Raw genomic sequence first — 16,963 nt, forward strand, 5'->3', positions numbered from 1 at the left:
GTCTTCTGACTTCAAATATAGCATTCTTTGTCATTATACCATATTATCTCATACAGGTATTATCTGTCAATCACTGGTTAACTTAAAAGTACTGTAATTTGGAACAGTAAGTTCCTAGTATGTCTGCCATGTTACATTAGACTTAATATACTAGATACCATTCCTTCCCTTCTTTCCAAAAACCTTCTACTGTGCCATCTTTAAAGTACGCTTGTGTGTGTGTGCATGTGTGTGCATTAAACATTTTCATAAGGAGTAGCTTATTTTAAACATCATTTCAGTGAAGCTGACTTGGCTTGTAGAATAAAAATATTTACACTTGCCAGTAAAGTTGTGAAAAAAATCTCAAACTAGAATCTTAATATCTTCTCAATTTCTTGTGTATAAACAAACTTTTTCTAGTTTTACTTTTTTACTTAAAATAATTTCAGTTAGGGTAAATATGTGTTTGTGATTTTATGACAATAGGAATATTAAATATTTTTCCTAGGTTTGGCAAAAAAGCAAGGGGAAAAATGTATGATCAGTAATATATAATGGCAAAGCTATCGCAAGTGTTGAATTCAATTTTATTTTAGCACTTAAGCAAAAAAAAAAAAAAGATAAAAATCCTTCTCTTATTAGATTGTGGGTGGGGGGAACATGGGTTGTAACAGGAAATTCTTTAAACATAAATCATGTTTTCTGGGCACAACCAGCACAGCAGAGGCAACAATAAAACCTTCCCCTAGCAGTGGGAATTATTTTCAGTCCACATTTTAGATTCAGTGGTGCAGAGACCTGAGCTTGAATTTTTTTTATTTGTAGCACAGCTGTCAAATAAAACATTAACTAGAAAATTTGTTCTGTCAAAAAAGGCATATTCTAGTACTTGTGGTAATATTTGATATTAGTGTGTGGAGAGGTGGACTGGTATTAAAGGAAACAAAAAGTAAAGGTTGAGGAACACTTATGAGATTATCAGAAAATAATTTACCAAAAAGAGCAGCAGGTATTTATATACTGTGATTTATTAAGGAGGAGTGAACCTCAACCCCATTGCAATAACAAATAATGCTGAGGACGGCTGCCAGAACAGGAAAAAGTAAACTTAAAAAATAATGTTTTCCAGAGTTGAACCCAAAGTATAAATTATGGAGAATAAAGTTAATTTGTATTAAAATATGAAGCCCTTTAGAAATAACTACTTAAATGTCACTCCTTTATTTAGATCTCTGACATGCAATCAACCTTACGATTCTTGCTGATCTTACCCTGTTCTTTTCCTTAATAATATTCATCACTATTCATAATTACTTATCTATTTGTGTTTATTTGTTGAATATCTGTCTCTCCCACTAGATAGTATGTACTACCAGGACAGGGACCATATCTTTTTTCTTTGCCACTAAGAATGCCTAGTGCTTGGCACATAGTAGGTGATTAGTAAACATTTGTCAAATGAATAATAATTGTGATAAATTTGGGGGAAAAAATTAAAACACTAAGATATTTTAGTTAAAAAAAGAAACCAGAGTATACATTTTGCTAATATTGACATTAGAGATATAAAGGATATAGATATAATGACTTAACTAATGAGAATTAACATATGAATCTGAAAATACGTGCCTCTATTTAATCCATCGTACCTTTACAGCTAAATCTTGCCACTTTGTCCTCACATGAATTGGAAATTAAGTAAATTACCAAGTGAATAGCTGCTCTTTGCAAGCCTCAGGTTGAACATGGAATGCCTGGGTTTCCTCTACTCTGCCTACCTCATGTACCTAGTTAGTTGTAGTGAAGTACTCCTTCTCAAGGACTCCTGTAACCCATTAAGTTGATGGGTTTCAAAACTTAACAAAGGAATAACCTATTTGAATCACTCTTGTAGTTTACATGCTCTCAGCATGTGGATATAGGCTATGACAGAAGTTACTGCACTTACTCTGTGATCAAAAACATTTAATATGGTAAATTCCTTTCTTTCAGTAGTTGAAATACATTGATTTAATCTACAGTTTTCTAATTATTAATAGGAGTGTGTTCAGTGACCTAACTTTTGCCTTATCCTAAATAACCCTACCCATTTTACCACTAAACTGCTCCTTTTTATTCTTCATGTAAATTGGAAATGAAATAAAAATTACTACATTAACTGGATATTTTTCTTTTCCATTATTTTATTCTATAAAGTCTTGAATTATTTTTGCCATACTTTAATTTTTGGATAAGCTGATTTTTTAAATGACATATATTGATGTGAATTTAAAAGGTTGAAGAAATTAAACATTTTGAATATTTAGCAGTTAAAACACCTGCTTTGACTGAAATCTTTTCTCCCCCTTAATCACGGGGTGGGGAGGGAGTTATATTATTATTTTATTAATATTTTGCAATTTTAAGAATTAAGTAGATCTAATTTTAGCTAGTAATACTAAACTACGCATGAGTGAAAGACAGTCACTCATGAATGAGTAAAAGTACTGTAACTTTACATCAGATTTAAAGTAAATTTCAGTATTGTGTTTCTAAATTTCCAGCCTTTATAATAAGCTTTGGATTTATTCAAATCAATAATTAAATAAATTAATGTAAATACATTCTTAGTTACATTTTTTGTTATTTTGAAAAGTTAAATACATGTAGATGCCATTACTTAATTGACCTTAAGCTTTTGAATAGGCTATGATGTGTTACAAGTTAAACACAAATTTTTTAGGCATATTAATTTTTTTCAGCTTAGTGGTCTTTTTTTCTTGAACATTCCGAATTACATTTTTATGATCCCACTGGGATAAGAAATCCATGCCTAATATCAATATTAGACAGTCTATGACATGTTCATTTGTAGATTCTATTGACATTTCAAAGGAAAATGTTAGAAAGTATAGGGATGGGATGGAGGCAGTACTATAGATAATTAACTCTTTACAAAAATTGGTGCCGATTATAAGCACCACCTTTGGTTAATCAATGATTCTAAAAGGTGAAGGTTTAACTTTTTTTCAGACATCTCTATGTGACCAATTTCATATGTTTGAGGTCCTAGCATAAAAAGTTTACTGAATTTTTGTCCCTTCCCTCTTTTCTCCCAGTATCACCTTTAGATTAATTGCCATAACCTTGATTTCATTAACACACCCCAAGGAATTTTCATCACTCAGACAATTACAACAAAGAAAGAATGGCCTGGCTCAAACTGCAATGACAGTCAATTAGTCCTTTTATCAAAACTTAGTTTGATATCCTGACTTGAAAAAGCAGAAGCTCTCTAAAATTATATATATATATATATTCCTAGTATTAGAACACTTTAAAAAATTATATTAATTTTTTTAATATAATTATATTTTAAAAATTATATTAATCTTCAGTAATTCAGAGACAGGTTTATATTAGTTAAGTCTGAGCTGTAGAATAACTATGGCAACTAAATTTTATTCTGTTTTGTTTCAAATCTATAGAGTAACTCAACAAATCCTTAAAATAGTTCCAAAGAAGGATTCTCCTAAATCTGCTTTACTCAATAAACATGATTCATGTGTAATTTGTAGTAGTCATTTATACCAATATGGTCTCATGGCCCTCAAATAGTATTGATTTAAATGGTTTTAACATATGCCTTTCAAAAATGTTATTCTCACTATTCAATTAGTTTTTGTTGTTAGAAAACTTTTAGGTAGGACCAGGTTAAAGTATTATGAACTCAGAATTATCAGAATTTGGATTAATACAGTTTCATCTTATGAGTTACATGTTCATTGGAAATTTGTGTTTTTTTTAATAGCAATTTTTTAAAAAATTATTTTGTATTTCAGGAAAATTGATCCAAGTGGTGTTTGGCCATTGGGCTGTCGTCACTTGCCTCACCCGTTCTGAGTCATACATTGGGGGAAATTGCTACATTCTCTCAGGGTCACGTGATGCAACTCTTCTACTGTGGTACTGGAATGGAAAAAGCAGTGGGATTGGCGATAACCCAGGCAGTAAGTATAACTTATTTTGTAAGTAAACTTTTACAAGTGACATAGAATAACATTTTGCCATGAACCTTTTGCATTAAGTTGAGAGTGAAACTGAATTAGCAAGTAGTTTTAATATCTTAGCTGTAATTTTAGAAAGATCTAGATAGCCTTGTTATTGACATTTTGTGACCATTGAAAATTAAAACCCAAGCATGAAATCTGTTTTCCATGTTAAAGGTTTTTCTTATGAAAATGCCAGTTCTTCATTGGAAACAGCTATCACCAAATAAAAGAGGTGTTTCACTCATGAACAATAAGAGATAAATGTAAAAGCAATTGCCTGTTACCATGTTTACCACATTCATATTTTAAATAAAAATTATAATTTCATGGAAACAAACTGGTCTTTATAAAAACATGGTTTCATTTACATAATAAAATATAAAATAGGCCATAAAAGGTCAATATGGAATATTCAAATTGGGTCTTGGTTTTTCAGGTGGGAAATGAAAATGTTCACCAACAGCCTTAAACATCTTTATAAAACCATGCTGAAGGCAGTAAAACAAAAAATGTTTAACCATTTAAAATTGTAATTCACATAAGGCAAGAAAGGAAGCAGCTACCATTAAAACCAGTCGCACACAGCTGCAGAAAAGAAACAGCTTTAGAAAAACACATTAAGGAGTAGGAAAAAACAATTAAAGGGACCACCTGAAAAATGAGAATTTAATTAAAATGATTATACAACACTAAAGAGTTCTTGCCAGAATAGCTTTAGAGTTTTACTTCATGAGGTAAAGTACTTTAACTGCTCTTAAATATTTACAATTTCTTAATTTAAAGCAAGTTGCAATATAGTTAAGGAAAGATCATGTTGTTCCTGATCATTTTACCTTAATAGTATGTAAGTTAATTCTGTCCCTTAGTCACAAATTAAAAAACAATATGAATATGTTTAAGTCCATCATATTTGGGATTGACTTCTTAAAGCTGCATGTAAACGAAAGCATAACCTTTGAAAAATTAGTTAAATACCAGTATAATTTTAAAAGAAGTATATGCAAAGCATTTTTCAAAGCTGTTTCTTGTTTATATGTACATTGTAGACTTTGGTGGGGTGGGTAAACAAAATTTTTATTCAATGAACTAATATATTTATTATTTTAATCAAAACAGGAGTAATTCTCCACACAGATTATGAAAAATAATTTTAAGGCTGTGATGTTATGGATCATAATGTCCTTTTGATCAGATCAAATTTTAGTGTGTATGGGTGTGTGTATATATTTCACATATCTACACAGATATCTCCATTTTATAGGTAATTGCAATAAAATTATAGAAGGTGTAATTTCAGGGATTTTTGTTTTTAGTGTTCTTTTGAAAAGTGCACCTTGTAAGAACTCTTTTATATTCTGACTTTACTTCCTTCATTGCCTTTTTGGATGAGTGACTACTTTCGATTTCTTTTTCCTGTTTCTGTGAATCCAGTTATTAAGATTCACTAAATTATCTCAGGCAAACTTACATTTGACATAGGTAATAAATCTACCATCTTGTTTTTTATCTCAAAATATTTAGGAAGAACTTTCCCTAGACATTGAACTATTGTAGGTAGACATAACCTTGCCTTGAAAAAATTTAAGATGTTTCACGTACATATAGTAATCCAAACAGCAAGAAAAAAATAGATAATTTTATTTTGTTTTGTTTTGTTACTTGCTCGACCTAATCATGTTCTCTATGTTACACCTGGTCATTACCAATGTATATACTGTGAAGTAGCTAAAGATACATTGGCTACACTTGTATGTAGGTGTAGTTACACTTTAGAAATTTAAAATATTTTAAAAATTAGTTATATTTTATAACTTCAGCTTTTCCAGAAGTTATAAAGTATGATAAATCACCCTAGAAGTAGTTTTGGCATGAGTGTCCCCTAAAAATCTGATTCAATAGGGCTGACCAAATTGTAGGGTTTCAGTTAAAAAAAAAATTGAATTCTTAGCTTTGTTGTGGTCTTTTTGTCTTGTCTGTAAAATGAAAGCAACAGTGACTGACTATAGGTGTTATGAGAAGAACAGGATACTTAGAGCAAATAAATCACCACATAAACACCAGCTTGAAAGCTGTTAGCGTTGAGCATATTTTATTACATTATATTTTTTATAAAGCACTTTATCAATACCCTCTCATTGTCTGCAGAGTGCTGGACTTTAATTCCTCGTACTATTGGTAATAAAAAGAAAAAAATAAAAGAATAACATAACAGCACATTTAATAAAAATTTTAGAAAATTGTAGTATCTTGACTAAATTAAATTACCTTTACCAAAGTCAGCCTCACTTTTTTCTAGCCCTTTTATAATATCTGCTGTTCCAATTTAATTTTACTTAAGCTTTAAAAGATGAATCCGGGAGAAAGAGAATAGGCATTTTTTTCATATCATGAGAATTTACACACAGTTGAATGGAAAAATGAACAAGCCAGTCTAAGCTTTTTAAAAGAAAATAACAAACAAAAACAAAGATACTTGTATCATGTGCAAACTGTATTTGAAACATTCATGCAAGCTGGTGCAGATTTTATAAGCCTCTGGCTCACTGATGGCTCCACGGTGCAGCCTCTGAAGTCAGAGCTTTGCAGATGAGGTATTTAGGTTATGCTTATTCTCTCTTGTATCTCTTAGATATGATATCAATGACCTTTATGAAGTGTCCAGGCTTTTATATGCATATGATTGTAATATGGTCCAGAAATGCACAGAATGCCTGAATTTAAATGTTCAAATACAGATTTTTATTTGATTCTTGAAGAGAAAATAAGTACATGAAAGAAAACTAGGCTCTTGCTTTCTCTGCATTTTATAGGTCTCATTGAGCTATTTAGTTTATTTATTTCAAAAACAAGAGAATTAGCTAGTAATTTTACTTACCAGGGTCATGAGACTATACCAATTTCTCCAAATCTAATATTGGTCCTATATATTAAGTTGATAGTTATTACAATATTTCAAAATATCATATTATCCAAAATTATATGCATATTGCCTGGGCAATATCAAACTAATTAAAACTAGAGAAAGCCTATACATAGTATACTTGGGGCTTTTTAAAAGGACACAAGCATTTTATGAGATCTGCTTAGATTAGGTAGCCAAAGCCTTGTTTTCCTATATAATGCCTTCTCATCTTTGACTTTATTGTCTTGTGATATTATCGTCTGTAGTACACAATTTTCTCAATGAGAAAAAAATTTAAAAAGAATTCCATTTAGTCGTGGATGTTTTTTAAATACAGTTAACCAAGAATATTTCAATGAAAGGTATTTTGTACTTGGAAGCAGAGCATCTCTCTTTTGCCTAGCATTCTTTGTGTTTGAGGACTATATCTTATCCACCAAACTGCTTTTGCTAAGATACTCATATTTCATTAAGAAAAATGCTATCGCACATTTCCAATTTTTGAAGAAAATGTACCATAATTCATTCAATTGACATTTAAATATTTTAAACTTTAAAATGACCTTACTTAGATAAACAGGATGAAAAAGCACAAAGTAGTTATTATTTATTCACTAAAAATCTCACTAAAATCATAAACATGAATTTTAAAAATGAAAAGCTTATTATCTGTTTTTTAGGTTTCTACTTAATTTTTCTAAAGCCCTATTTGGTTAGCTTTAGAAAAGCAAATGGTTACTGACTGTGAGGGTGTTGCCTAGATTTGTGTGTAGTATTTCAGTAAAGTAGTTTTCCATTCTCACATTCTGGTTTTGATTTGATTGAAAGGTGGCATTTTTTTTCCCTCTATGCAATCAGACATGCTAATCTATGTCAGCTTTCTCCTTTATGGGAATGGCGTCTAGTTGAAAAAAAAAATGGAACTATTTAAGTTTTTTCATAGCCAATAAGATTCTGTTCTTTAAGAATATTTCAGCACCGTTAATTAGAAAGAAGGTTTTATTAACCATAAGGCTAGCACTAACAGACCACAGAGCTGTTTTTTAAAGTACTGTATGCCATAGCTGCCCTGCTTTTTCTCTGTCTAAAACTTCATTTTGTTATACTCTCATCAATCACTTAAGTCATTACCATAAATCCTACTGCTGTTAATTTTACTAGTATCACCCTAATGAGACATTCCTGCTATAATTAAAAATGAATTCTAACTTTAAGGCATTCTAAATTTTTATTTTAATGAATTTAGAATGATCCTGCCATATGACCATAAATACTACTGATATACACATAGACTACTCATCAAGTCTATAAGAAAAGTAGTATCATAATATGTCCAGGTGTGAATTATTTACCAGTTGCCTCTTTGCACATGAGCTTATGCACATGGGTTTTTTTTTGTGTGTGCACATCTTTAGGAATTATGTCCTTTTTTATCATAAAGCTAATATGTTTTACCGAAGCTACTGATAAATCCTTATTCTTTGTCTTGCCAAAATATAGGTGGATGTAACATAAACATTATTACTCTCTGTGAGTAGGTGTCCTAGAGCACCATCTACTGGATATATTTGGGGACTTAATGTTGGTAATATGAAAATTTGTACATAAGACAGGTGTACTTCGTTTTTTGTTGCCCACAGTGAATTTTTTTTATGGGTCACAAATGTCAAAATATGTATATTTTTTGTGGAACCATATGTGTATGTAAAAAGAAATCACTTTCTTCCTTTTTCAGCCCCACTCTAACCTGGATCTGGAACTTTACAGTAAATATTTTGTTTAAGGAAAAAGTAAACACAATACATGTCTAATAAACCATAGTTTCTTAAACTGTGGACATAGTTTTCATCACAGTTTGCTGAGAGATAAATTCTCATTTTATAGATTTCAGGTCTTTAGTAAGCTATATTGAGGAAAATTGTTTAGAAGCTATTTTCAACTTCAGTTACTTATGTTCACTAGATTCTAAATATGAAAGCAGTGTTTGCAACAAGTAGCATTTTTATGCCTAGGATATGACTCCTAATTTGATTCTTTGCTAAGATCATGAGTCTTGTCCTTATGTATCTCATCAGGAACTTTCTCTCTGTCCCTACTTTTGCTGTATACTGTTGCACTAATACTGAGACTGCCTGTATTATTCTTTTTTCCTTGTAGAATTCAGCAAGTAGGTTTTGGAGCCAGTATGTTGGCAGTGTTAAAGTTCATATGACATTAAAACTACATCTATGAAATTCTCCAGAAGGTCCAGGATGTTTAGTGCTCCATGATGTAATGCAGGCCTTCAAGTTCCAGCAAAACAACTCTGTATTTACTGCTTGTAACTAATAGTAGATGTGGTAAAAGGGATTATATTCATATGGCAAATGAATACAAGCTTAATGTGCACCATATGCAGAGTGGTGGGATGATATGCCAATATATCACATTTATTTACCTTGTTTGGCTGCAGAGAAAAATGACTATACCATTCAGCCCATAGGCTATAGCCACATAAATATGAGAACAGAAGAACTAATGATTTATTCCTTTGAATTAAAACTGAGTATCTTCATATATAGACTTTAATGTTTGCTGCCACACCAAAAGAAAATAGTTTGTCCAGTACTTATGTTTCTATAGGAAATTCAATTTCAAACTAGAGTTAATCTAAGAAAGTACAAATTCCCTATAGTCAGCTAAGTTTAACTGTATAGGCTCTCAAAGAAAATTTTAAGAATGTCTTTTTTCATTTAATGCAGAGACTGAATACACCCAAATATTGTAAGCTACTTCCTTTTTTCTTCTTTTTTGAAAATCTAAAAGCGGGACTCTTCTGCTTTTAAAATATTGTGTAATATGTGTGTGTGCGTGGGTGAGAGAGAGAGAGAAAGAGATTGCTGTAAAACTACTAGGGATACATTTAATTAAGCTCTTCTGAAATAACATATTAGTCTGACTTTACCACCTTCCAAAAAGTTAATTTCATTAGAGAAATTGAATGGCAGCTGTATGTATATATAACTCACATTGTACATTAGATATTCCTGAGAATTTATTAAAAGAGAACCATTTTTATATAAAATTCAATACATTAGTGACTCTGATGATTTCTTTTACAAAGCAATAGTTAATCTATTTTTTCTAGTTACCTCAGTTTTTATATACTCTGTTCACATATATGACTTTACAAAGCAGCCTTTCAGAAATATTATTAAACGGTTTTTAAAAATTCATTTTCTTGGTCTTTTAACGCTGCCATTACTTAGTTAAGTATATGATTACATTTCATTTACCTGCAAATTGTTGTTTATTCTCTCTCTCTCCCCCTCCCGGTAATTTTCTCACATTTCAATTGGTTTGATCAGAATTTGGATTTTATATTTGAAGTATTTTTAGGTAGAAAAAAATCTAAGAAATTTTTTTTTACTTTGTGGCTTAAGACTTTATAACTGTTGGGCTTTTCAGCTTTTATTCTTGTAACTTAACTTTCTACAACTGCGAGGAGAGATTGCTTTATTTCCTTCGGGTGAGTAGGGTCAAGATGTTTTTAATAGTGAAACTTTCTATAGATACATAAGTGCCTTACTTATGTATCTTTAACAGAGGAACCTTAAAAATGTTGGGGAGATATTACAGAGAACTTCATGTGATTTGATTAAAGGCTAGGTATTTAGGATAGATAGATTTAATTTTCAATATTAAGTAATATTCATAAGTATCATGCTGTTAATGTTGCATATCAACAAATCTGAACAGAATTTCAATTCATTAGTTTCACCTGCATCCTTTTTGGAGGCAAAACTTTATCATGTTAATATTACTAGACAACCATATACAGTTCCAGGAGCTGTAGATGAATTAGCGCCAAAGACAAGCCCTTCTATGGGAAATCAACAAATGAAAAATATTGAAATCAGAGAAGAGAAAGCAGCACATTAAATAAAGCACGGTATGTCCCCATAATGAAATACTGTATAATCATTAAGGTATTATAAATTTGCATTTTTGACATAGAAGAATATGCTGTCTGTATTACTAAGGGTAAAATATCACCAGACTACATGTATATCTTTTAAGTATCTAATCTGTATGTGTATACATTTATAGTCTATATTTATACATAGAACAGAGTCTGAAATGATAGCCAGCAAAAAGTTAGCATCTCTTGAAATTATATTTTCTTCTAGAAGAGTAGCAAAAATTATAAGAATGAGCTCTAATGCAGCATAGGATCTGATAATATACTTTAAGTGAAAGGCATATATATAACAGACTTTGTACTTATGCTGCTAGATAATATTTAATGTGTGCTCACTATATACTAGGCACTCTCCTAAATACTTTATTTACATATTAACTCAGTAATTCTTACAGTAGCCTTGTATGGTAAATAATATTATTATCTTCATTTTATAGATGGTGGACAGATTTCAAATATGTCATTACTTTCTGCCCTGGATCTCCTTACTAGAACTTGCCTAGGAGAGGTCACACAGCTAGCAAGTGCCAAAGCCTGGATTCAAACTCAGGCACTCTAGACCAGAGTCCCATTCTTTTTTTTTTCCAAAAGATATTTAGATTACATAAATATTACATTAAAAATATAGGGGATTCCCATACTCCTACTCCCTACTCCTCACACTGTCCACGTTTGCCCCCATTAACAACATCCTTCCTTAGTGTGGTACATTCAGTGCAGTTGATGAACATTTTGGAATATGGCCACTAAGCATGGATTATAGTTTACATTGTAAACTCTTTTTTTTTTTTTTACACTCTTTCCCACTCAGTTCTGTAAGTTACAGCAGGATATATAATGACCTGTATCTGTCATTGCGTTGTCATTTAGGACAATTCCCAAGTCCCTAAAATGCCTCCGTATTATACCTGTTTTCCTTCTCCCTGACCTCAGAACCTCCAGTGGCCACTGCCTCCACATCAATATTGTAAGTTCTTCCATTGCTATAATCACATAAGTCTATAGTAGAATACCACTAAGTCCACTGTAGTCCACAGTTCCTTCCCCAATCCTGACAATTCTGGAATGGTGATGCCCACTTCACCTCTAATTGAGAGGGGGCTTCAGTCCCATATGGCTGATGGGTGGGACTCTCTTGCTTGCAGTTGTAGGCTCTCTTGGTTCCTTGGTATGGTGGTTGTCCATCATCACCACCTTGTTTGTTGTCCCGGGTGTGTCCAATGAACTGTAGAGTAGTTGTTGCTGCTCCATTGAGGCGCAGGGCCCAGCTGGCACATGGACTGTCCAAAGATTCAAGTCTCTTGGACATACACCTACCAATTCTAGCACCGACTACAGAGTCAAATAGAAGGAACCAAAGACCCGTGTGTAGGAAAAACACAACTGAGTCCAGTTTTGTCACACTAGGGAGCACAAACCCCAAAGTAGGACCCACTGGCAAAGTACCAAACTCATGAGCTGTCTACCCTGACCGTAGTGCCTGAGTGTCTCCAGAGCCCTCAGGAGCCTTGCTATTTGGGGTAATGTCTAATTGGGCAGTCAATGGATACTGCTAAGATGTGCATAAGTGTAACCCCTAGAATGACCTCCTGACTCACTTTGTAGTCTGTTACCCATATAAACTCATTTTTCTTTACCTTTTTCCCCTTTTGGTCAAGGTCTTTTTCCAGTTGCATTGCTAGTTGGTGCTTGGTAGTAATCTCTCCAGAGTCCCATTCTTAACCACTAGATTATACTACATCTTTTATTTGATTTAATTGGAATATCAGTTGTAGTGAATTTGGTACAACCCTATCATTAAAACACTCTAAGTATATGTAAAAGACATACAAAGATAATTTCTTTAAATCTGAGGGTCTTTTGATAGTATATGTCATGGTAGGATTTGGTGTTTTTAAAATTTTATTACAGGGAAACGAATATGGCTCAAGCAGTTGGGCTTCCGTCTACCATATAGGAGGTCCAGGGTTCGATGCCCAGGGTTTCTTGGTGAGGACAAGCTGGCCCACACAGAGTGCCAGCCTGCGTGGGAGTGCCGCCCCATGCAGGAGTGCTGGCTGACATGGAGAGCTGGCGCAGCAAGATGACACAACCAAAAGAGACACAGAGGAGAGACAATAAAAGACACAGCAGAACAGGGAACTGAGGTGGCACAAGAGAATGATCACCTCTCTCCCATGCTGGAAGGTCCCAGGATCAGTTCCTGGAACCGCCTAATGAGAAGACAAGCAGACACAAGAACACACAGCGAATAGAAACAGCAGACACCGCAGACCCTGGGGTGGGAAGGAATTAATAAATCAATCTTTAAAAAAAAAAGTTTATTACAAATTTTAGTGGTATACGTATAGTATACAATTACAGGTACATACTCATTCAAACCCATTTTCTAATGTACTCTTAGAAGATGATTCATTGTCATAAATTATATATATATGATAAAGTTTTAAATCAAGAACTTTCATTTATAAGCAATACTTAAGCCACCGTTATTTTGTCTTTGCATTAGTAATTCTAATATTATTTACAAGAGGAGCCTACCAAAATTTACTTTCTGATAGTTGTCTCACCCTAACTATATGTTTGATCAAATTAATATTTTTTCACCAGAGACCATAATGAATTGGGGGTGAGGGGTGGGGTTAGAATGAATTCAATAAATTTAAAATAGTTTCTCTTTGTATGGTATTATAATTCTAATTGAAAAGTTAGAAAGTTAATGGAAAGGTTTAAGAAACACATAACAGCTAACCTCATTTCTGCGGCAGCAGAGCCAGTGCCTCTCTTTAACATTATGGTGAGCCTCATAAGAAAGCTGAGCATTCAGTTTTCTCACGAATGTTTTGTAGTAATCGAAATTTAATTAAATTTTGGGGGGCAAATGCATGTACAGAATAGAAGTATGCATCTTTAGGAAGTGACTGGCATATATTGTATAATATTTAAATTTTTAATTTTGATCTATACAACAACTTCATTTAGGTATTTATTTTTCTTTAAACATTTTCTTTCAAATGTATACTCAATTGAAATTATATTTTCTAACAACGTCAGGTTTCATATTTTGTTTCTTCCCCTTAAAGGAATGTCAGGTGGCATTAGTTTTTTTTTACCAATGTGGAAAATGTATATCAGCTGTTTTTAAGGATTTTATTAATTAATTTCAAATATCATTTTTGTGTGCAACTTCAAAACTAGTTTGGACTTCAGTACAGTGTTTTAAGCCTCTACGATTATATAGATTTGTAATTATAATTTACAGGTTTATAGTAAGGTTGGCAAAACCTCATCCACTAACCACTTAAAATCAAGTAATTTTCAAATACAAGGCCATATTTTATTGTGCACTGCATATAATGGATACCCAGTGTATGTTATTAAATAAATGAAGGAATAAATGAGTGAACAAATGGGATATGTTAATTTGTGGGCCAGGCGTCAACTAAAGTAAATATTAATTGGAAGAAATATTTCTGTTTCTAAAAAGCTAAGAATGGTGAAATGTTGAACCTCACTTCATTTCATAATAAATGGTATTGAAAAAAATGGTAACTGAATAAAGGAGATTCTTTGCTATAACAGCAACATATTTAAACCACTAATGAGAATCTGCAGTGCATTTTGTGATTTAATTTTCCTAATTCTGAGGAAAAATGCCTAAAATATAGAGAACTTGTTTTTTTAAAAGTAACAAAAAAAAATTTGCCAGAAATACATGTTAGATCTATCTTTACATGAATTATTAATCCTCTTTGCCTTAAAGGAGACAGACCTTTTGAAATGGTATTTTCTCAAAGGATCTTTATGAGCAAGATACTAGAGAAATTACTGTTTCTTGTTTTCTTCTTTCAGGTATAATTGTAAGTGGTTCAGAGTCCATTTAATGGAGAAATATACTTAATATTATGATGGCACCAAAGAAAACACTCAATAAAAACATCTGCTATTCTGCCTAATGCTGTTAAAACATTTCACCTAATATTTTAAAATATAGGTCCAAGGCTAAATGGACATTATGGAGATCTTGTGCTGTTTTAATCAAGTTGGGTTGTTACAATAGTTTCTGTAAGTTAGTCCTAAAATTCAGTATTATGTGCTGAGAAGAGCACATCTGTAAAAACTGGAGTGTCCTAGTATTTGTGACAGGATTTGGGCTGCCTTTCATCTCACTTGACTTGTTCATCTTCCTTTAAGGCCATCCATAAGACGCACTGAGGATCCTTTTCAGCCTTTGGTGAGGATTCGCATCAGTAGTCAGGACAAAGACACCCTTTCCTTTGAAGTAACTGCTCAAACTTTTCAAAGCAGTCCTGGAAGACTGTCCTCTTTCCCTTTTTATTTTTCCTTAAGAATAATTTGAAGTATAGCCCCTTAAACTAGTGGCAAGATAAATTCTTCTCAGCATTGTTGAAAGCCATGATGATTTATCAAGCATTACAACTTTAAAATGTTCCATTCTTAAGGCACGCTCTCCTGCTGTATGATTTAGCTTTTGGTAGATTCTAATATCTCAGTATACAAGGTAAAGACTTTTTATATCCATCAAGAAATGCAAATTTTTATCAAAATTAACCTGATCTTTTTCAGATTTTTTTCCTGCCATTTATTGGTTTAAAGACTTCAGTGTGAGATGGTGATAGTTGGGGACCTTTGAATAAAGTAACACATGGCTGGTATCATCATATTTGACTGAATTTTTTCCTAGGTATTAACTATATGGGCTGATAAGTTGCTGTGGGAGGGACAGATGTAAGTATATGCTACAATGAGAATAAATGAATATGGTTCGTAGACTTTGTTTCTAAACATTCCAGTAGAAATATACAGAGATATGTATGGACTTTGCCATTCTTTTCTGTGGGATATTATCACTTGGGCTCTGCTATGATCTAGGATGATATATAAAAAGGTAACTTCAGAGAAATAAAAAGATAGATTCTGTGAGCCATATGCAAAGCCTGTGTTTTTACTCCTGAAGTCCTCTGCCCTTAGTATTTTCATTCACAATGGTTCTCAAAATGTCTGTTGAGCTTAAATAGTTTAGAACCATTTGATTTAAATCCCATATCATATAATTCCATCTGTTATAGTAAATTTTTCGTTAAGTAAGATTTTAGTATTTAAAACACTTGGTTAACTGGACCTTATACGAATCTAAAAGTATTTCCTACTTTTTGACCAGGAAAAAAATGTGAAGAATGCTCTATCTGTACAGCAGATAATAAAGGGAGTACAAAATTCAGTCTTTAAAGAAGACTGGAAACAGCACTTCTTAGAGGAAAGATCTATCTCCTTATATTGATATATGTGACTTTCAGAAACCATTAATGTACATTTCTTATAGGTGAGAGAAGTTAGGTAGCATGACCTTTCTACTGGAAATCCAGTGAATGATTGTGAAACCAGTTACCTGAGGAGACCTAATAATAAGTCTACCCTTATGCTTTTAATTTGTTGTTTTTCTTTTCCTTTTTTCCTTGTATTTCCTGAGCTGTCTAACCTGCTTCCTGGATTAGGAAACATTTTGCCAAACTTTGAAGCCGAAGTCCTAGCACTGAACAGTTCCTTATTTAGAGATCAGGCCCAAGTAAAAGAAAAAATCTTTTTTCAATCTGTATGTGTGTCTTCTGATTTGTGGAGGAAAAAAAAAAAGATTGATAGTTAGGATAACTGGAAAGAAAGATTTTGCAAATAAAGCCTACTTATAAAAATCTTAATCACGAGTTTACAAAACAATTTATATTTTAACCCACTTTCTTGGGTTGTGAGACTTTCTGAACTCTAATTTTATAGTCATATAAAATTCTCAATATTTCAACTCTTTTAAAGTAAAAGGAAATACAATTGAAAGTAGTGTACTACCTCTCTTCACTCTGCCCTTGAGAAAATGTTCTTAGATCTAGAAAACAAAAAGTTAACATTGGCATGCATGACAATATCCTCTGAGTCCACATTATCCATCTGACCTTTGTTTATTTTGGCTTATACTTAGATTGCTTTTGGTTACCATCAGTTTTATGTCAAACTTTTGCTTTCCACTGAGTAATTCCAAGACAATTCAAGTTAAAATAAAAATCTCATCACTTA

General features: G+C 32.4%; 1 protein-coding gene across 4 annotated transcripts in view; it reads left to right on the top strand.

The window, feature by feature from the left end:
• LRBA (LPS responsive beige-like anchor protein) overlaps nucleotides 1-16,963 on the top strand; it is an 891,557-nt gene that overhangs the window by 860,325 nt on the left and 14,269 nt on the right. For all 4 annotated transcript variants that reach the window (XM_058282502.1, XM_058282620.2, XM_058282452.2 and 1 more), the window contains exon 53: nucleotides 3,804-3,971. In XM_058282502.1, the coding sequence (XP_058138485.1) occupies nucleotides 3,804-3,971 (168 nt within the window). The remainder of the gene's footprint in view (nucleotides 1-3,803; nucleotides 3,972-16,963) is intronic.

Source organism: Dasypus novemcinctus, chromosome 1 (genome assembly GCF_030445035.2).
Source record: "Dasypus novemcinctus isolate mDasNov1 chromosome 1, mDasNov1.1.hap2, whole genome shotgun sequence".
NCBI lineage: Eukaryota > Metazoa > Chordata > Mammalia > Cingulata > Dasypodidae > Dasypus > Dasypus novemcinctus.